Source organism: Malurus melanocephalus, unplaced genomic scaffold (genome assembly GCF_030028575.1).
Source record: "Malurus melanocephalus ecotype Western Australia unplaced genomic scaffold, MMel_1.1 scaffold_10, whole genome shotgun sequence".
Lineage (NCBI taxonomy): Eukaryota > Metazoa > Chordata > Aves > Passeriformes > Maluridae > Malurus > Malurus melanocephalus.
This window is the reverse complement of record NW_026623242.1, coordinates 1,243,403-1,266,411: the sequence shown is the minus strand read 5'-3', so window position 1 is coordinate 1,266,411 and position 23,009 is coordinate 1,243,403. Positions and strand designations below refer to the sequence as shown.

Below are 23,009 nucleotides of genomic sequence, written 5' to 3'. Positions count from 1 at the left end.
GGGAGGGAGTGGGGAGAAGATCGGTGTCTTTGAGGGTTGTAATTAATTTCTCATTCTCCTCCTCTGACTTTGTTAGTAATAAATTCACTTGATTATTTAAGTTGTGCCTGTTTTGTCCATTAAGTGTTTTCCTCCCCGTTCCTTATCTCAGCTCATGAACCTTTTTGTTAGTTTTTTCCCCCCTTCGCTCTTCTCTACCCGGTGTGGTGGTGGGGGAGAGCGAATGAGCAGGTGTTGTGGGTGCCTGGCTTTTGGCCAGCATTCCAAACCGCAACACCTGTAYGAATCGTATGGCTTGTCTTTTGAGCTGTTGCTCTGATGTCTCAAATAGCATTTGCTGACCTTCTTCTGGCTGAAGCACCAGCAGGGTTGTTCCTCTCCAAACCCTTTTTGAGTTCTAGTCAACACATTATCTAAGCTTACAAGAGGGAATCGAAGTGCCACTCCTGCAGCAGAGCGAAAAATGGGTAGCCAGGGCAGTTTTGACATCATACCACAAACAGCAAGTCAGGAAAGGTTTTGTGTTAAGTTATACCTCCTCTACAGCAACAATTGATTTTGAAACAGCTATCTACTACACTGAGACAGCACAAACCCACTCGTATTTCTGCCACCCATGTTTCTATTTATGCCATGCACAAGGAGTTTTCAGCCTCCTGAGGCACCAGCCAGGGGCTCTGCATGATCACCACAGATCTTTTATRCCAACATCACTCTCTCACAGCAGTGAAAAGGGAGTTCAAGAGTTTCACAAACACCACTCTCCTAGCAGCTTCTTGCAAGAGGGTACTGTTACATCAGTAACATGGATGCAAAAGCAAAAATTCATCATGCACTTATGCTAATTGCACAACTATTCAAATAAACACAGAAGACAACTTGTTTTGCTCACAAAATTCATTTTCCTCCAGAGATGAATGTAAGATGACAGGTCACCTTGAAAATAAGCCATAAGATTAAAAAAAGAACATTTTCAAACTAAGAGAAAAAAAGATACAAGGGAATCAAGGAAAAAAGGGAAGATACAAGATATCAAGGTTCAAGGGAAAAGTACAAATTGGAACTGAAGAACAAGACCTTTAATTTCATAGCCTTGGCAGGACAGGAAGAGAATTCGAAATAGAACACAGAGCTATTACTGATGGGCATTTGCTAAGTAGGTCTGCATTTGCTAAGCAGGTCTGTGTATTCTGTTGTGCAAAAGAAAAGAAAACATTCAAGAGATAAGCACTTCAGCCTGCATAGGGCTTGGATACCTTCCCAGAATTCAGGTCATAAGCAAAGACTCWCATAAGCAATGAAGGGTGCCAGAGCAAACACTTCCATGCAACTGGTCTGCATTTGCCTGTCTAGCCAAAAATTAAATGATGCACTTTTCTCCTTTTACTGGCAAACTTGCAATACAAAAGCGCAATTAGTGGACAGCAGCTTTGCAGATTTCAGTCTCTCACCCACTTTCACACAATATCAGTGCCTATCAACAGCCAAATTTTAAATAYTGCTATACTTACTATATATTTATCTGTTATGTTAACTAAGGAAAAAAATAGGCTTTCTACACTTACTTTCAAACAAGTTCTCTGAAGAACAGCCAAAGCATCCTGAAGGTTGCTGGAGAAAATCAGTTCAACTTCCAGCACAGTCAGACTCTGACAAAAGAAGTTTCTAATTCACTTTCAAAGTACATGTAAACTCTGAAGTATATCCCCTTAATACTGCAAAGGAAGTCAGTGGACTGTGGCTGCTGGACTTCTGCATGGACAAGTGTTCTAACCACCTGTCCACTATCAGCAACTATCCTCAACCCTCCAAGCAGCAAACAGGAGGGATTTACAGTTAATAATTACCAAACATACCAATGCTTATAAACAGACTTGCTTAACAGATGTCTACTAAGTGGTAGTGATAAAAATCATCTGAAAAGCATTTGCATACAGGCAGGTATTGTTTTGTGACCTCTTCAGGCATCACAGCCACCAAGGAAGAGGTATAAAAGAACACAGAAAAAGTTAAGTTGATGGTATCAGCATAAAGCCAGTCCAGCTAGTCCTAACACACAACAAACCAGCCACTGGAAGAAAAGATGACAAAAAAAAAACCCTGCACACATTTCCGCATACATAAGCTGCTCTCATAAACATCACTGTTTGTATAGCATAGACTAGACTCATCATTGCTTCCAGATCAGGTCACCTTCATCTTCAGAGCTTCCACCAACCCAACACTTGCACTGCACACCGCCACCTTCACSGGGCCACCAGCCCCACTGATGTCACCCACAGCACCCAGTGTGTGTGCAAACCTCCACTCCAGCTGCCAGCTGSAGCTCCCTGAGACACCCTCTCTTTATCATTCAGCTCTCTGGACTACTCTTCCTTTGGAGAAGGGGCACAGCATGCTGGCTCTCCAGTTTCCTGCACTGCTAACTGGAATGAACCGAACATTTAAATTATAGGGCTCATGGCCTCCTCCCAAGCCCAGCATCCCTCAGCTGCACAGAAGCTGACTGCTGGTAACAGTCCATACTTGTTCCTTGTTTGTTTTAACAAAATACCTGAAGCAGATTCACACATTTGTAAGAGAAAGATCTAAGAGAACAAGGAAGGGAGGGAACATCTTGTGTCTCRTACAATAAAAACAACCAAGGTAAAAAAATAGATCTAATCTGCCACATAATGAGGTATCATTTTATGTATTTTTTAAACTTCATACTTTTCTTACATTAATAGTATACACTGCTCTGCTATTTCCTATGATCCTGATCCTAGTGCCTTACTCATCTGAGTTCTGTCCTATTTGTTATCATCAGTCCTGTGCGGGAGAAGAAAAAAAGAAAAAAAAAGAACAGTCAGAGAAAAAAGAATCGTGATGTGGCCTTCCAGTTTGTCCCAAAGCTGATCAATGATGTCCTCTCTCTTTAAAACAACCAAATTAAATGATTAAACAGTCAGAAGTCAAGATGCTCAAATGTCCCCATTCTGTGATTAAAGAAAGGCAGGAGTGCACAGCACAGACCTGCCTCCTCTTTTTCCAGTGATCTATTGACAAAGCAAGACCGTCTGCTGAGAGCAGCTGCCTTCTCCCTTGCTGTAGCTTCTTCACCTGCATTTTTCTGTCCTCCATCCAGCAAAAGAAGCAAGCAGCTCCTCTCAAACAGTTACATCCAAAAAGCTGCTCATACTTACACTTGTGCAAACAGCAGTAACTGTTCATGCCATAACCAACAGAGCCCAAAACAAAATCACAGCAAAAGATTGATTACAGCAACCATTAATACAGGCAGATAATTTCAGCTGTGAAACTTTTTTATGAAGTGGCATGAAAATGCATTTGTCAAACAGCTTAATAAATCCCTTCCAAAGTTCCCTCAAAACTGGCAAGTAAGRCAACAAGCAAAAGACTAACACCCGATTTCCATTAACAGGCTCACACTTTCAGTGGAAAAATCTTGTAACAGCTGGAGACTGAAGCTGGTCAAGACACAGGAAAGAGTGCATTTACCTTTTGGYATGGTGTAACATTTAAAATATWTTTYAATATGTTTAAAATAGTGCCCTCAACTTTTATTCTCTAAATGAATRAGTTAGCCTGTTAAACCTGTTACAGGGAACAATTAAAGGAGGATTCTAAAGCCCCAGAAAACACAAAGACCTAGAAACACACAAATGCATGTATTTTGAAAATCAAGTAAATCCAAGGTTTTTAAATTGCAATCCTATTTGCTGTGGTTTTTGTTGGATACCAAAGCTAAACTATATTTTCCATTCAGCAAGTTCTACTGCCTTCTTCCTTTCTGAACCATTATTCATTGAAATAATAAAAACAAACAACAACAACAAAGAAAACTTTAAAAAAGGTGCCAAACCAAAACCACACAAAACCCAAAAGCCCAAACTTCTCCATCTTCTGCTTACCTGTATCATGTCTACCCAGTTTAGAAATCTGTCCAAACTTTAAGGCATGTCTTCACTGCACCATTAGCTGAGGCTTTCCCTCCCAAATGACAGCTTCCCAAGCTATGCCCAACCTCTTGAGGTTCCACCCTCTCTGTCAGTCTCCCCATCTGCACATTCCTCCATCTGTTCTAGCACCAGAGCTGTCGGTCTTGCAACCACAGAGAGATCTACTTCAAGGAAGGCATCTGAAAAAATCCCTACCCTAATTAGTTTAAACTGAAGCTTCAGTGGAACCACACCCTCTGCTCAAGTGATGGCAGCCACACTGAAACAGCCTTTGACCTGCAGCATCCACCTTGTAGGTGYGTGGTTGAGATATGACAGGGCATGACCAACAGTGGAAGGATGAACTGCTCCGTGGTGATCCCTTTGTGTTCTACCTTGTAAGACATCACTTGTTCGCCTTGGTTCATGGCATAAATCTAGGAGATGGGAAAATCTAGACACCTGACAGTACTTGGCATCCTTCTACAAAACATTCATACAAAATGACTGCTGTGAGTTGCAGCTGTGTTTTGACCTTTGACATCTTAAACAACTTACGTTTAACATTTGGGTTATCATGTTTTCACCAAAATGTTTTGCAAACATCTACTTCACCAGAAGTCAAGTATGGTGAAGTTATGAACCCAAAAGAAAACACTACCTGCCTATATACAGTTAACCTGTGTGGATTAGCAATCCAATAACTACTGAAGGTTAGATCTCCCTGTGAACATGCAGTCATGGAACTGCACAGAAACCAGGAGAACAAYGAAGAGGGAACAGAGCAAGCCTGCCCAGGAAAGTTACATTCTAGTGTTACACATCTGAAAGAATGGAATCAAATTCCAGCTCAGTTGCAGTAGGACATCCCCACCACATTTCAGACTTTTTCGCTCGTCTGTTGGGAACAGTCAGAACAAAGTTTGGATTCCTCTCGAATGGCAGTATTGTGGTTCATTCAGAAGCACATAGCAAGCGGACAGGGAAGAATCACAGAATGGGTAAGGCTGGATGGTACCRCTGGAGATTATCTAGTACAACCTCCCCACTCAAGCAGGATACCCTAGAGCACGTTACTCAGGAGTGTGTCCAGAACGAGAAAGGATCTCTGCAAGTACATTAAAAATGCAGTTCCTTCCCACATCCAGGGAATGGCACCAGTTTCTAATGATTGTGCTTAGCACAGGGTAATGCCTTACCTAAAGAAATACCAATGCTAGTATTAATCATGCAGCTTCCTCAGTAATCCTTATTTTAAAAAATACTCCTCCCCACAGCCTTTTGTTTCTGACACAATSACTACCAAATGTGAAATGCCTTCTGAAAGGTTTCTTTTTTCCACTGTATCTTCCAGACAGATCTCTGAAGATGAAAATAGATAGGTTACTACTTGTTAAATCCAGACAAGCAGCATGGAGCTCCCATCCAATATCCTCCACACTGCACCTTCACAACTATTTAGTGCAGTAAATCTGTATTACATAATACATTATTTTTCCAGCATTGGCCATAAAGGCTGATTTAAAACCAAACTCATTTTAAAACAGGACCTTTCATTTGTATTCAAGGGGGAGGAGAAAAGAAAGGAGAAGAAAAAAGTGAGAAAGCAAGGGTGGCATGCTGGTATTCTACACCATGCAGTCACCCGGCTGCTTCRGGAGCTGGTTTAAGCTATAAATCACTAAAAAATAACTGTATCATGAACTTTAGCTTCTACAGGAAAAATCACTAGGTTTATGAACTATTTTTCTTTCAATACTAGGCTATTTCCACAGAACATGTCATTTACTGTCTTAGGAGGCAAACACCTACTGCACTAATAGTCTATTAACATTGCAACTCAAAGCTACATCTTTATACACCAGTGGCAAGTTAAARAAAGCCTCAGGGAGGAAATCACCCAATCATTAAAATCAAATATGCTTTGAAGAATATTTGGGGTCTGCATTCAGGGGTGGGGAAAGATGTGCCTTTAATTATTTTTTAATTAAATTAACTGTACGTTTTAAAGTTCAGAGCATTAGAAACTGCTTTGATGTTTCACTTCCCATATCAACCTTTTAGCACAATATAAACAGTCATGTTCCCCCATCCTGAGATAAGCTCCCCACCATGTGAACATGCAATCAATTCAAAAGCAGCTGTCAGTGTAGACAAACCCATGCACTCTAGCCATAAAATAAAACCTGTGATATAACTCTATTAATYACTCTTGCCCATGACTGGGAGACCACAGAAGATCTTTAGAAGGATACTTCTAAATATGCAACTTCTGTTCAATTGGAATAATCTATAACTTATTTAAATCCTTCAACACTTGCATTAAGGCATATCTTATCACCCCTTGGTCACAGGAACATGCAGAACAATGAAACAACAGTTTGGATATTCGAACCGCCAACTGCTGTGACCATCAAAGCAGAAATTTCTGCTGTAACAGTACCCAAAGCTCTCCTTGCAAGTGGGATGACCCCTTCCAGGGGAGCATAGTAAAAAAAGAAAATTAATTCTTTAATTAGGATTCAGCTGAGCAGGTGTAAGACTCCTCCCAAAAGCTCCCATGCTCACTGCTGCCATTGGGGGACAGCGTAACAGCAACTGGAAAACCAAGGATATCCAACAGGAGTGAGCCAAAACAAGGAGGCACTGCCTATAACTCTGCCACCTGAAAACATACTTCACGAGTTCATCTCAGGCACAGGTGAACACAAAGTGGCTTTTTGGTGACAAAACACAGAATTAAACTGCCAGGAACCTCACTATGATTTGGTGATCATAAAGAAGTCAAACAAATTTGTTTGATTACACAACCTGCCGTGTTTCAAGCCAATTTACTTGATCTTTTGATAGCTGGACACTTCTTTAGGGTTACTGTTTTACAGACAGTATTCAGAACTCAAGAAAGGTTTATATCAGGAATTAGTCCTGTATTTTATAACAAACCTTCTAGCACATTATCATGGCAATCACAAGTGCCCTGTGGTTTAACAAACCAAAAGAGAAACCTTGATGGAATATGCCTTACTAGCAATAGAGACACTGATTTACGAAGCATCACTGGTTCTCCACCTTGCCTAAATACCAGGCATTTATTTGGGATAATGTTATATATGCTGTGATCAGGTCTAAGATCTAGGAAYTGTCTACACTGTGAAGGGTAGACAGTGGCTGGCTAATTGGCAYCCAGCCTAATCCAGAATATAAAAAATTCACCATAATAAGACCAGGAAGTGTCTGCTTCATTTTACAGATCCAGAATTCTGACCAGAGTGACAAAAAGCCAGAAACCCACAGTTAAACCGACCTCTTGAAGTCTTGTTGCTCAAAGGTTTGAGTTAGCAGTAAGAAATTATCTCCTAATTATTGTAGTCTTTGACAACACAGTCTACTGAATACTCACTCAAGAAAAAAGTTGTAATTTACAGCACAGATTTTAAAGCTTTATAGAGGATATTTTCTTTAGTATACTTCAATTAAAACATGGTGCTTTTAGTTTAGAATTTCATTTTGCTAACATTATACTATTCTTAAAGCAGTAAAAATACCTCCTAGGCAAGCAAGGGACCAACAAAAGTTCAAAGTAGTAGATCACATGGTCAGCTGAACACTAATACCATTTTTTAATTTCTGTGAAAACAAACTTGTTCCCATGAAGCCCAAATCAGACTCCAAAGCAATACTGTGCAGTTGATATAGAGAATGTTTCGAGAAGGTATTTAGATTTATCAGCAATTCTTGTTACAATTATTATAAGCCACAGCAGTGTGAGCCAGTCTCAGACTTAAAGAAGAAGGGAAAGTAATTTGTACCCAAACAATAAAACAAGTTCTTGCTTGGCTAGGACCTTGAAGAAAAAATAAGGAGGGCAGGGGGAGGGAGGGGAGGAAATTGTTAAGGAATCATTTTTTTTCATACCCCAAAGAAAAACTTAATAAAGGTGACTCTTCACATAAATTAATTCAACTTTATATTCAATGAGAATAGAAAAATGGAATTTAAAACAATGTGATGATCTAATTCAGAGATTTATCTGACTTATGTAGAGAAGCTTTGCTGTCTTCTCTGGCATCCATATGCAYATGCAGTAATCTCTTACCACTACAGTGAATTAAAAGGCAACTTAAGCACTTCAGCATTTTAAGAGTCATTTCCCCAGGTAATAACTAAATTATATTACCAAATATAACGAAAAGACATTCCACTCTTTGAACACTACAAAGGCCCCGCTTCTTAAGACTATCTTAACTAGCTACTGTGAATCCATTTACTTAGATCCTGAGATCCACTTACTGGACTCTCTAAGTGCAGCTAAATGATTTTCATTACAAAAAGAATTGATTAAGACTCCTGTCATGTCATCACCCTGTATCACATATTCTTGGAAAGGGAATAAGGTATTCCCTTAATTCAACAACAAAAGCACCCCTGAACATCAAATTCAATATTCCCAGTTTATCTTAAGCTGACACATTAACTCACGCAAAAACTGCAAACTCTCCTAAATAATAGATTTTGCATGAAAATTAATTCAAAGATCTGGATACACTTCTTAATACAGAAAATAAGATTTTAGTGTTGTGAATTTATGTAGACACTGCATTAGAAAAGCAACACTATGCTATGTTAGGCTCCATGAAAGCAATGAGTATCATAACCAGAAGATTTCTTTAATGAAAGATCAAGTTCCCTTTAATAAAGCAGATTTCTCTTTTGGAGAGTACATGGGAGTCTGGTTACTGCTTGCATCAGGTTGCCTGCACAGCGAATGTTCCCCTGACTCTGCTGTTCTTCCACTGCCAGCACTTGTATGCAGGTAGCTAATGCAGCAACTGCCTCAAGTATGAACTTCTGATTAAACTGTAGATTTTTCCACAGGACATAAGACATTGCTCCGATATGCAGATGTATGAACAGGCAATTTTTCAGCCTGCACTTACAGCAGGACAGATATAATACTTTGTCTTCCCTCTTTCCATAAAAGCTCCTAAAAGACGACAGTCCCCATCTCAAATGACTTACCATGCCTCACATGGATAATTTACTCCAATTTACTCTCAGCAGTTAAGTACTCATATTATCATCCTGCAAGAGATGGCGCAAGTCTTCTACACAAAGATTCCTTCCTTCTCCTCCTCCTTCACTTAACTATCAAGTATAAAAGATATGCCAGCTGCCAAGTTCCATGCCACATCAAGAGTTAGGGATTTATTTTAGCAGTTTTAAGGAGCATCCCCTTATTGCAGCATTTACCCCTGGCTATATCACAGGCATCACGTGGGTCTAATTTTGGGATAYAGGTACTCCTGGTGATGGGAATGGGGAGCCTGCATGTTTGACAGGATTCAAAAGATCTTCCCTCCTGCTCATATTTCTGTTCCTTGGTCTTCAACACTTAGGCTCAACAGTCTAGGCTAACAGATCCAGAAATGCTTTTGCAGAAACTCTCTCCACTGCTTTTCAAAGTTGGACATACGTGTATGGTAACAAAAAAGGGGCTGACCATTCTTCAAGTCACCAGTCTRGAAAGCTGGGGGAGATCAGCTCCTGCAGCTGGCTACAGTACATACCTGCTGTGCACCTTAGACACAGCCTGGGTTACTTGCCACATGTCAACTTTTCTACTGTTTGCAAGCTAATCAAAGATGAAAAAAAACAGGGTTGAGGGGTTTTTTTTACACTTTCTATCATAAAAGATAATACAAGATAACTGTCTATGCCTATGTCACATAACCTTTCCACACATCAATAACATAATAAAAATTTCCTACACAGTAGTTCAAATTACATCTATTGTAAAAATTTGSACAGACTCTTATGCTAATCTCACAATAATATTGAACCTTGAACTTTTTCATTTCAAACATGAGGATAAACAGTGCAGGCCAATTCTTCCATTATGCAATACACAACCACCAAATTCTTAATCTTTCAGGCAGTGCCAAAGAATATGCCAGTTTCTGTACACACAATCACTATGGGTCAAGCTGAAATCCCTAGTGCAGTTGCTGGAGTTTATACAGCTTTACCAGATGCTTCTCAGATGAACTATGAAAATAATGTACAATTAAATAAGCAGCTCTGAACAAAAAGACTTCCATAATCTCAGTTTATGTGCATCTAAATGAGCACACTAAATCAAGCTGCTGRCTTACTGAACAGCAAAATGAGCAAGCTTTGATCCTTAGAAGCCCAATTCTTCAGAAGAGAGGAACCCACTAAGAGAAAAGTATTTCTCTAAATGAAACATCTGAACTAAACTCTTTCAAGTTTACAGGCTAGTGTGATCAAGGCACAACTGTACATAAGAAGTCACTGAGAGGAAGTCCTCTACAACAGAGGTTATTAGCCATCAATAAAGATGTTAAGCTACTTGTGAAGTATTAACAAATTTGTCCTATTGCAAACTTTACTTCAAGGGGGACAAATCAAATTATGGGATTCCTGCTTCMGCAGAAATAAAATTAAGCACTTAAATATTTGGCAAGCTAACATCATCAGTCAGAGCAGAACCTGATATTCTGATTTTATTATTACCAATCAGATGGTATTGATTGTGTACTGCAAACACAAGATACAATGACTCTGCACTACGAGGAAGAGTATAGCACAGACTATAATATAGACTGCGCATCCATGCACTTGACCACACCTTGAATCAATGAGGAGACAGATCACAATAAAAGCAGTACTGATTATGGACAACAGGGATACACATTAGAGACAACTGCCTTTGTAATTTGCTCCTAGTATATTATTTGATATAATTTCTAAAAGAAATACACTTGCAAACAGCATTTTCCCCAATTACTTAGTGAGTAAAGAGTGAGACAGAGAAGCTGACAACCGGCACACCAGGAACTCCTACGTACTCAACATCAACGTTTGATGCATCCTCTGAGGCAGATGAACCACTGCTGCTTTTACTATTATTTTCAGCACAGCATAGATGCTTCTGCATACAGGAACATAAATTCCTCTCCAGCACACACACAGATGAGTAACTAGAAAGAATTCTTAATTGCTACATAAATCACATCTGGCTACTTAGCATAGCCAAATACATGTCTCCATAGGAAGCACTCTCCTCAAAACTGTCTGCAGTTTTTCATCAACCTCGCAGAAAACCAAGCATGYCAAAAAAACAGAGGGCAAGTGGCAATTACTCACCCCAAGTTAATTCATACCTGTCTACAGAAACGTGCGGGTTTTGTTACAGGCACCTGAACCCATGCAAAAGCTCCACTGAAACTGGGGGCATAACAGCATGCTGGGCTAGCTTCAGTCCTATCTAACATCTGGCATAGGCATGCCCCTAACATCTGTGGGACTGCTGGTTTTAAGACCTTTCCTCAGCATTGGTCTCAAAAGGTACAAATCCATGTGTGTTAGAGTTCATATATATATATAAAAATTTTATATACATATATTCATAATATATAATTATTTCTTAAAATGTGAGCATGCATCCACAACAGCCCTACTACCTCTACCTAAGAATGAAGTGCAGGATATATTGAACAGCCTGACCAGATGTGCTACCTGCAGAAGTCCCCAGGGCCTTATCTGCCCATTTCATGAGAAGAGCAGAACAAGAGAGCTGTCACCTTCATGTCTCTCTTCCCGAAGCCTACATTACTTGTCTTGTCCCACTAGTCTAGTGTCACAGGCAAATGCTGCATTACGCACCAAGCACTTCACCTAAAATTCTCTGTTAATCAGTTTATTTAGAATCACAGAATATCCTGAGTTGAAAGGGACCCAAAGGGATCACCAAAGTTCAACTCTTGACCCTGCACATGACACCCCAAGAGTCTCACCATGTGCCTGAGAGCATTGTTCAAACACTTCCTGAAATCTGTCAGGCTTGGCGCTGTGACCACTTCCCTGAGGAGCCTGCTCCYGTGCCCAACCACCCTCTGGGTGAAGAACTTTCTAATAATATTTAACCTGAACCTCCCAATACACTTTCAGGCCATTCCCTTAAGTTCTGTCACYGGTTACAAGAGTAAAGAGATCAGTGTCTGCCCCTCCACATCCAGTCAGGAGAAAGTTGCAGACTGCAATGAGGTGTCCCCTCAGTCTCCTCTTCTCCAGGCTGCATAGACCAAGTGACTGTGGCCGTTCCTCACACAGCTCTCCCTCAAGGCCCCTCACAACCTTCATAGCCCCACTCTGGACAYTCTCCAATAGCTTAATATATTCTTTACATTGTGCCCATTCCTTACAGTTTTGGGTAATATSTTCCTTACATTGCCCAAAACTGCACACAGCACTCAAGGCACAAAGCAGAGCAGGACAATTCCCTCCCTTGCCYGGCTGGCAATGCTGTGTCTGATGCTCCCCAGGACCCGGGTAGCCCTCCTGGCTGCCAGGGCACTGMTGACTCACATTSAACTTTCCCTTGACCAGGACATCCAGGTCCCTTTCCACAGCTCTGCTTTCCAGCATCTCATTCCCCACTCTGTCCATACATCCAGGCTTGTCCTATCCAGGTGCAGAATCTGTCACTTGCTCTTCTTAAACTTCATATGGCTGGTGATTGCCCATCCCTCTAATTTGTCGGTGTCTCTCTGCCTTTGAGGGAGTCAACAGCTCATCCCACTTTAGTGTCATCGGTAAATTTACTTCACATTCCTTCCAGTCCTGCATCCGTCATTAATGGAGATGTGGAAAAGCTCTGGGTTGAGGAAGGAGCCCTGCAGAACTACACAAGTGAACTACACAGGCTGCCAGCCTGATGTTACCGTATTGACTTTGACCCTCTGTGCCTGACCCATGAGCCAGTAGTGTTTGCAACTGTTAATCCAGCACCACTGATTCCTTAAAGAAGAGTCAAACTGTACCATCAATCTCTACTTTAGTTTATCTTCATAATTTTRCTCTTGCAGTAGCTAAATATTAATCAGCAAGATGCTCTTCCAAAATGGTCGTTCTGATATTATTCTTACACGTCAATCCACAGTTGAAATAACAGATCATGAAAAGGGGGTACAAATTTTTTTCCTTTGTTAAGAAAGTTTTTAATGTTTTCTTCAATCTCTTTAGTGTATTCAGAAGATCTTGAGCAACAGAGCTCTACAGAGCACTTTCCTGAATTCACCAGACTCTTCAGTTAAAATTCCTAGTGTCTGCATGTCTATTCACATGCTCCCAAAGATGCCTAAATCTAACTATTTTGGATTATAAAGCTATAGATGCCCAACACTTTCTGACTTCAGCAAAACTCCCCATCTCTGCCCTTCTGCTTTGCACTTAAAGCTACACAATTATCCCAACTCAATTACATCACTTAATTCACAAAATACCCACGCTTACTAAATGTTCCTGATCTTACCAATGTAAAACCTAGCTATTGTACTCCAAGGCTCAGACACGAATCAAAGACATTTTCCTCCAACAAAATGAAAAAAAAAACCAGGTGATATTTAATAACTGTCAGTAACAAAGGTAGTAACGCATTGTTTGTGCTCCCAAAGTTTATAGAGAAGCAAGTGCCTGAGATGCACTTTATACAGTATTAATATAACAGACTAAAGAAATAATGGAAAGGTTAAGAGTTAGTTATCTAGTCTGAATACTACCTGCCACTGGTGCTGCACTCAAGTAACAGCACTCATTAGATGTTATAATGACTTAAACTCTGCTTAGGACAGTACATTAATCCATCTCTCCTAAAGAAGATTCTTAAATTTCTGTGTGCACTAGTAGCTATCATTTTATACAGATAAGTTCTCATAATTTAAACCAATGATTCAAAGAAGCAACTGTGACGATAAACCAGCGAACAGCAATCAGCTTCCTCTGCACAGAGCATAGATTGCATCTCACCTCCAGAGGCTGTCAGACATCAGCAGGGAACTTAGGAGTTCACCAGAAAACGCCCATCAAGCCCTCTAAGTTAGATGCACCCATGCTGCACCAAGCACCCCGAGAGAAGAGTGAGGCAAAAACACAAAGAAAGGACTGCTAGTTTACTGTCACAGTGATGTGTGCTTAAAATAGTCAATCTCTACCCCACTCATTCCTTCAGCTCTTAACTTTCAAGTATTTCAGTTGTGACAATGTTTATCCCATAATATTCACTGACTGCCAAATGCATTAAAAAAAAAAAGAACAAAACATTACTAGATATTTTTAGTTGCTTTTTTTAAAATAAGTTTCATGACTACATGTCAAACACAAACCTAAACTTTTTGGCTCTGAAGCAAGCCTATAATTAGAAACCTCATTTTTTTCTGGTAGTCAGGAGAGCCATTTTCCCTAGGGAATGTTACTGAAAGGAAACCCAGGCAGAGTCGTAATGGCCAAACAACGTGAAACATTAATAAYGGACACTGGTAACACAAAGACACCCTAACTAGGTTTAAGCAGCTACAAATTGCATTTTACTATTAGAAACTGTTTTATTCACAAACTAAATGCCTTTTTTTTTTGGTCTCTCTTCCTCTCAATTACAYCCCTCGACCTACTGTGCAAATTCATGTGGAAGTGACCTAAAAAAAGGCTTCCGTGCTCAGAAGTTTGTCCAACTTCTTCACATTTTCATCAGCTCACCCATTCATAAAAAAAAATTCTATAACTTTCCCTTCAAACCTCCTCCTCCAATAGTGAAATAAGTGATTGCTGGTTACTTTGTCAGAACTAGTTAGGGATGAAACTTTCACCCTCTGCCTTTTGCCTTTCCGCTTTATACCTCCTCTGCTCTTATCTATCTGCTTTTCATTTCCAGCTTTGTTATGAATTTCCTTTCTCACCACCATTACCATACCTGCAAATCCATTTGACATGCAGAAAAGACAGCCACAAAGCCAATGTCATGAGAGGGGCACTGGGTGAGGGTGCAGAGGAAGGAACTTAGCAGGTCTGCAAGCTGTGAAGATCAGACCAAGGGGAAGAGACAGGGAGAAATCAGACCTCAGACAGGGAAGGACCAGTATTGATAGTGAGGCAATGAGCACATTCTTGGGTGCAGGAGGAACATGTGCCATTCTGGAAATTGTCAATAGAAGAGATTGCATTTTTCTTGCAAACACTTTCACAGAGCCCTATATGAAATGGTAGAAAAGCATAGCAAAAGCACACAGCAGCATTTGGCTTTTTTTCCTAAAGAGCASAGCAGCATCCAAGTATCAAACTTCCTATATCCAAGCAACTTTGTATGTGACATCAACCAGAACACTCTCACATTTTGTGTGCAAACCGTTCACAATTCAGATGCTGAAAACAACCTGAAGTACCAGCCCTTTTCTAGCAGCTAAGATCCATGACCTTCATAGCACTGCCAGCTTCCAAAGCAAGGTTTTCCATGCTTTTCCCTTGCACAGTGGTGTCCCCTCTCACACATCCCTCACACATAAGGGAAGAGAGAGATCCTGACCACAGTCTCTTCTCGTGTTTCTAASCCATACTGTTACAGTGGAAGGGGCTCTCAAACACAGAGCAGGCAGAACCAAGTACAGGGATGTCCTCAGGTTTTTGCAGTCATCCTGATGGAAGACATGAGCTCAGCATGGCTTGGAACTAACCACCAACAATGCTTGAAAATCCAGTGCCCATAAAGACCCCTKAGAAAGGAAAAGTACTGCAAGGATTTACATCGACCCTGCTCAAAGTGGGATGATTTGGGGAGCTGGTCTGTGGAAGGAAAGTATAGAAAACATACACAGGGAGATGCACATCCCTCCAGCATATGGTGGGGCTTGCAGCTGCAGGCATGACTGTTTTCAATTTYCCTGAAGGATGGGGGTGGGTGGGAGGAAACGGGGAGAGAAAGGGGTCAGCTTTCAAAAGTTTGCCAAACATCTTATTTTGGTATTTTCTCTACATGGAATGGACAATCTCCAAAGGCTTGATCATACAGAAGCATGGGTCTGATCTTGCAAAAGCCTATATACATGGATAATTTTACCTCACTTAAGTAGTCACGCTGACTTTTTTGTTCATTAAATGACTCATTGCAAACATGAAACATGGCCATATTGAGCTTAATCTAGTCTCTGACACTTAAATTTTACAAGAGACACAGATGATAAGAAACGTTAAATWAAGCTAAACTTTCAGGAGCAATAACACAACATAAAGCAACCTGCATTTTTATCCATAATGCCCTCAGATTTCTTGTTTAAGAAATAACTTTGGAGCTACTGCTCAACCCCAAAACACCATACTGCCTATTATATGATGCAATGGTTTCATGCTGCAATTTTTTTAGAATTGGGGTAAAGAGAGGAAGAGTTGTCTAAATCCTTAACCACTTTAGAGATTAGGCAACCTAGGCAAAGACCAAATATACTATCTGAAAATCTTTACACCAGAATTGCTGTCAATTCATTATTCTTGTCTCAGTTGCAGAATTTGATGTATGTAAGCCCATCCTTGCTCAATTAAATAAAACCAGAAATTCACTACTTAAACTAGCAAATTTTCTTTTTTCTTTCTTTTCTTTGGAAACCCAAGGCTAGACACTAGTACTGAGTTTTTCTGAAGGCACAGCTGCAGGCCAAATGCTCTAAACCATTTTATCCCTGCAAGAAAGGGGGCAGAGGGAGCTAAGACAGAGGGATGAACATAACTACCAGCACTTAAAGTCTTCTACATGAAGAGAAACCCACACTGCAAAATTTAATATTTGTGTAGTTGAGAAAGACACAGAAACAATAACTATCAGCTCCCCTCTTTTCTATTCGCTCAAGGGAACATAGTACGCATTTTTTGACTAAACCTCAAATACAAACCAAAAGTAACATCCTCATCCCTACAAAGAGGCTTATTATGACTGTTATTGCTGGAAGGGGAAACTCACTCTTACTGGCCACATGACTGTTGAAATCTACATTCAGTATTGTTTKGAGATTTTTTTTTCTTTTCTCTATAAATCAGCAGTTGAGAGCAACTGGTAATAACTTTATGACTAGAAACATTAGCTGAGTATTTCTGATGCTGCAGAGTCAGCAATACAGATTAATTTTTTTCCAGCCTAGTAAATACATACTTAAAMATGTACCCTGCAACACCTCACTGCAGTATTCTTTTGGGAAACATTACTAGAGCAGAACATSAGACTCTAGTTGTGGGGKTTTTTTGGTTTTTATCCAGTCCCCCTTGCTTAGAAATGTTAACACAAYACACAACAGTTTACACATTTGCACAATTTACTACTTATACAGCAATACTTGACGACACAAGTCACACAGTAGCATTATAAAGAAGTGTATGTTTTTAGGATCTGAATCAAGACTCGGGCCTTCTCACATGTCATGATACATGGAGGCAGACAGCATAGGTCTCTATAGCTACCTATTCACACAGTACTGTCACACCAGAATCCTCTTCTGTAAGGGCCAGGTGGCAGCCAGTGCCTGGCCAAATAGGTTAGCAGATGAAGTTCAAGGACACTCCACAGGACTCAGCCCCTTGTAGAGAATATCTGAGGTTAGTGGGAGGCTGCAACTCAAAATGGATGAGACAAAAACAACCACTGAGGAGAAKTATCAAGAGAAGTGCCCTGGAGAAGAAGCCATGATCTGATACACAGCTGGTCTCGGCCTATTTGCTCCAAGTGCCCAAGCTCAGGTGTAGAGAAAGGGTGTGCCCAGGCTCCCAGCCAAGCTTTGCAAAGGAAGTTAAAGCTCAAGAGAGCTCTTGCACTTCCTCAAACAGGAGCAGGAGTTTCCTGAGGGGCACCTRGAGGGTTTCAGTTTTAAGCAAATCACAAATGGAACATAACCTCAGAGAAATAGAAACCAAGATTGGCTTTCTGCAGCAGAACACAGCCTACAGGAATGGCTGTGGGCAATGAACAATATTTTTTGACAAGTGCCACAGGTGGACCAGAGGGTAGCTGAGGTTTCCAGGCTTTGAAAAGCAAGTTTATAACCAGGTCCCCACAGCAGAAGTAATATTGACACTGAAATCCAGTGGGAAAAACTACCAAGAGTTTGTAGAAAGAATCAGATACTGAACAGAAAGAAGGCACTGATGCTGGTGGGAGCAGGTGAAGAACTTGCACAAATATAGTAGGCTCGCTAGCTTATAGCTTCCAAAGACACCAGCCATCTCTCCAGTGAGATTCTGTGCTTTGGGAAGAGAGAAATGGGGGGGGTAGACTGCTTAGCTAAAGAAGTGTGACGTTTACCCTATATGGTTTAATGACTGCTCTGGGTCAGACGGGTCCTCCACTGAAATTTCAAAGTTGCCCACACATGGGGTTGGTTCAGAGTTTTTGCTTTGTTTTTTATCAGTTCTTCACTTCAAAGTCCCACTTGCCTGAGCCTAAATGCTTAAACCAAGCCACCTAAACACTTCAGAGGGCCTTTCTCTGCCAACAAACCATTTGAATAGGCTGTCATTCACCCCGGAATGAGCCCCGAGAGCGAGGAGGCAGACCCCGCCGTGCCCCGCAGAGGCGGCAGCGCGSTTACCGCATAAATTGGCGCTTTTTGGTCACATCCCCGCCCGCCGGGCAATGGGGGTCCCTCGGCCCGGCCCGTCCAGTGACCGGAGCCAGCCGTGCGGGAGCCCCGCTGGAAGCCTGCCGAGGGAAGCCCTTCCCGGCCGCCGCCTCCCGGCTCGGTCCCGGCACCGGGCGGCTCCGCGGGTCCTTCCCCGTGGGGGAGGGGGCGGCGGACACGTGGAGGCCGAGCCGGAGGGAGCCGGCCCGGCYCGGCGGCAGCTGCCCCGCGGGGCGCAGCCTCCCCTCTGCCCGGCGCACGGCACTTACTTGAGGGGCGGCGCGGCTCTTGCCCGGCGGCCTCCTGAAGAAGGAGGTGCGCGCGGTGAAGAAGAACTCCTCGGACTCTTCCTCCTCCAGGCTGCTGTACCCGCTGCTCATGCTGCTGGTCCAGGTCTTCGGCGGCGGCGGCGGGGGCTGCTGGTGCTGCTGGGGCCGGGCGGCGGAGAGCGCCGTCCCGGCCGCCGCATGGGGCCCCGCCGCTGCCGCTCCTCGCCCAGCCCGCGGGGTCCGGAGCGCAGGAGGAGGAGGAGCCGCGGCTCTGGCGGCCCCGCTCCCGCCCTCGCTCCGCTCCCTTCCTGCCGCGCGAGTTCCCGGGCAGCGCCGCCCCCGCCCGCCCGGGCAGCAGGTGAGGGCCGGGGGCGGCTCCTTCCCGGCCCCTTCCCTGCCCCGARCAAGCGCCCGGACCGGGCCGGAGCCGGACGAGCCCCTGGCCCCCTCCCGCTATCGTGCCGGCGCCTCCGCAASCCCACGCTCGTTAGCAGCCACGAGCCAGCTGAGGGGGCTTTACTGAAGAAAGAAGTTCCCAAACTTTTCCTAATAATTACCCGATTTCACTCTTCTATGCACTGTAAGAATAAAGTCATTAAAAAATGTCCGATGGCAAAATAATGGCGCGAGCCTTTCCTTCACAATTCTTCCAGCAATCCGTGAATTCCGGCTTCGCGAGCGGGGCCGCGGCACCGCGCTGGGCACTCACAGCCTCCAGTTCCGCAGCTGCGGCGGTGCCCGGCCGGGGCCGCTCCGCGCACCATCACCAGCCCACGGACTATTAACTCAATGGAATTCATCGCCCCAGGATGGAGCGAGAAGGGAGGCTTGTGGAGACTCAGCAGGGATTAGATATGTGTGCAGATAGCAAGAATATCCAGAGCTGCAAGTAGAAAACATATTTAAAGCACGATGGTTCTGATAAGACACAGGGCAAACATCAGACTCATCACTACTGAGGGAAGTGACAGTGCCTGAAGGCCAAGTCACTCCGTAATTACCTGCTACAGAGTCTTCTGTCTTCCCTTAATTTATCTAAGGCTGGTCACTGTCACCGACAGGATACTGGGTTTAAGGTACGGCTTCCTAAAGCTGTGAGTCCTGTAAAAGCGGACTCGCCTTTCCTGCATACCCTTAGCCCGGTATTCCTGCAGTCCCCCGTGCCACCGCAGTGGTCCCRTGGAGGGAAGTGAGTCACAGCGGCCGCTTGCTGCCAGAGCAAACCCATGACACATGGGGATCAGAAAGGTGCTCCCTTTCAGCAGCAGCACAGCCTTAGATTAAACATATTTGAAGTTGCATGTTTACACATCAGCTCCAGTGGTCTCAGTACTCAGACACAGATGTATCTGGGACACCATTAGCTCCTCTCCCTCTCCTCCCCCTCTTCCTAATCCCCATTTTGCTGATCCCTCACACACTCCATCCGCTGTGTGTGGCTGCTCCTATTTCCCTATCCAAGTGAGGACTGGCTCTGTTTCTGCCAACAGGTGCTCTTCCTGGACCAGTATGCTTCAAATATTGATAAAGTCACCTCAAAACCAGCAAAACAACCACACTGAGGACTAAAAMCAGTCAGTCAGTTTGGGAGGTGTTACATCCTTACCTTCCCATCAACTCTGATTCTTCCAGATTTTTGTATGGAGTTTGGCATCTGTCAGATTAGAAGGCTGCATAGCTTTTAAAAACAAATAATTGAGTCAAGCAGCATAGATGCAGTCTTGAGCCTACTTGTTGGTACTATAAAGCCCTATGGTATGCAAGATAGCTTTAAGTTGAATGCCAAGTTACTTGAATGTGACTAAAACATATTAAAATGCTTGCTGTAGACAAGCGASCTTCATGTCACCTGGCTCACTGAGCTCAGGCCCATGCCAAAAGGAAGTCACACCAGAGATCTGCTGGACATGCCTCTGAACCTGACCAAGATCCAGTAAATGCAGTTTACAGAACTCTTGCAAAAAACACCCCTGACCATGATCACAATTAAGGTGAAGGATTTTAAGTGACTAAAGTGTGATTTAAAAAGARGGATTTGTGTTTTCAAACTATGAAGGTATTTTTGTGTATTATCTATTGGATCACTTGATGGGCTCCCCAGTAGCAAGAGGCAGTGTGTGTGTATAGCTTGTTTGCTTRGTTTTAGTCTCAAACCTGATAGTGTGTGGGTGGAACATTAAGCTGGAAAAGACAATAAGCTGCTGCAACTGAGCTCGAGTTCATCTGTGCAAGATGAGTTGCAAGTCCTGGGCTTGAGTTTCTATATTCCTGGGGAGCAAGGCATGGCATTCACCTCATCTCTGAAGCATCATTTATATCGATAACACCAAAAGATTCACAGTATCATTTTCTCCTGCTGCAACAAAGAATGATGAAGAAAACATGTCTAAGTTTTCTGTGATATATCTTCCAAAACCAGTTCACTCCACTATAAATCCGTTTTTAAGCCTGCTAATTTTGACATGAGATTTATTACTTCGATTTTTTTCAGGCACAGTTCTGAATCAAACAATCCACATGAAGGTACAAACAGATGCAATGCTTTTCAATTTTGATTTGTTTGGTGCTTGCAAGTAACATACTTAAATACAAGTATTTTTCAAGACTGACGCTTACAGATTAATTGGTACCCCTGTGCATTTCACTGTTTTCTGGCTACTCTATACCCATATTTGTAAGGTCTCTATCCCCTGACAAGTACTCTTCCATATTCTCAAACGGGCTTTTCAATCTTACCTACGTAAGATTCATCCACAGCTCTTTTTTTAAGTGCTGCACTGAAACATTTATGCTACAATACTTGCACTATTTTGGTTCATTCCAACAGGCCTCTTAAATGGTCAACAAAAAAACCCAAATAGCACTGCATGATGAAAACAAAGACAGCCATGTCTCAAGATAAAGGTAGCAATAAGCTTTCTGAAAGCATACTTGTTCTTAAGGAGAATTGTGGAAGAATGATTAGGTAAAAAATAATTAACTTAAAAGCCGAGGAATATGGCACAGGAGTRAGATCTGAAACATAGAGCATTATGAGGCTCTCAATCAGTCCTGCTAAGAAATAATTCAATCCCATGAGAAATTTAGATGTCAATCAATTATCACAGGATCACACAACCAGTTAGCAAGAAGAGGGAGATGCATTTTTTTTAGCTGAGTCATTAAGTTCAAGTAGAAAGTAGTGCTACAAATGTTCCTGTGAAGAGAAAGAGAATGAACTTTTTGTTAATTAAAGGTTGATGACATAGATAGAATTTCATAGTATTTTTAAACTGTAGCAAATTGAAAGTGGTGGCTCAAGTAACACAACCTAAAATAGTAACACAACCTAAAATAGTAACAGGCACTCTGTGTTTCAAAGCAAGAATCTCATTAACAAAATACGAATAAAAAGCAATCACTGACAAAGATAATCGGTGTAGCATACAATTATTTGTTGTGTAGGAGGGAAAACAGTAATTTAAATGACTGTTCCTTCCTAGGATGAAATTCAGTATTAAATTACTTTGTGGTTTTGGCGAGTCAGTTGAGAGAAATGAAATATCAAGCATAGCTTCCAGAGTAGTGAAAGCTGACATCTTAAATAGCAAAACAGGAGTGAATAGTTTTATGAACGGGGCAAGAATTAGGACTTTGAACTACCATAACTGATATAACCCTTAGAACCAGACTTCAAATTGCATAGAGGTGGATTGCTTCACAAAGTCCTGCAGATTCATTGCTTTATTTGTATTAAAATATCACTTTATTGAAGTGATCACAATACCATAGGAAAGTACAGTTGAACAGGATTACAACGATTATTAGCTCAGTCAATTAATCTCCTGCTCTGAAGAAGAACTTTAAGAAGAAAGTCTTCTTTTCTTCTTTCTTTTAGAAGAATCCCTAACAGTCCTTTAGCTAAATCATTCTTAAAACACAACATGGTGCTGTAGCACCTCCATTACTGTGCAATCCCTTCCAGTTTTTAAGTCATTTATTGAGTTAGAAAGTTTTTATTAACATCTCATTTAAAATCCTTAGCCTTCCTCGTTTGCTTTAAAGAGGAAGAACAGTTAATTGCTGGGTTCTTTTAGAGAAACCTTTTGAGCATTTGAGGATTCTCTTTGCTCCTCCCATTCTTCTGCTTCCCAGACTAAACAAAAGGACAACTGATAAAACATCCTATAGAGTTTACATTAACTCCATTACCAACTCATGATGTTTACGTGTTTCTAAAACATCCCCTCAGCCCTCTGACAGAGAAACTGGGAGGACTCATCGAAATGGGAAAGCCGCAAAACATTCATTTGGCCAGTAATCCTGCTTTGAGGTTTGGGTTCAAGATGCTTGCTTCTGCACACAAGCCT

The 23,009-nt window shown here is 42.0% G+C and overlaps 1 protein-coding gene across 2 annotated transcripts in view; it reads right to left on the bottom strand.

Moving 5' to 3' along the window:
• RASSF3 (Ras association domain family member 3) overlaps positions 1–18,911 on the bottom strand; it is a 53,421-nt gene extending 34,510 nt beyond the window's left edge. The window contains exon 1 of one of the 2 annotated variants that reach the window (XM_057377129.1): positions 18,661–18,911. In XM_057377129.1, coding sequence (XP_057233112.1) covers positions 18,661–18,771 — 111 coding nt within the window. In that variant the 5' untranslated portion in view covers positions 18,772–18,911. Of the gene's footprint in view, positions 1–3,914; positions 3,996–18,660 lie in introns of those variants that run through there. The other variant, XM_057377119.1, reaches the window with a different exon arrangement.
• Positions 18,912–23,009: the final 4,098 nt, after the last annotated feature.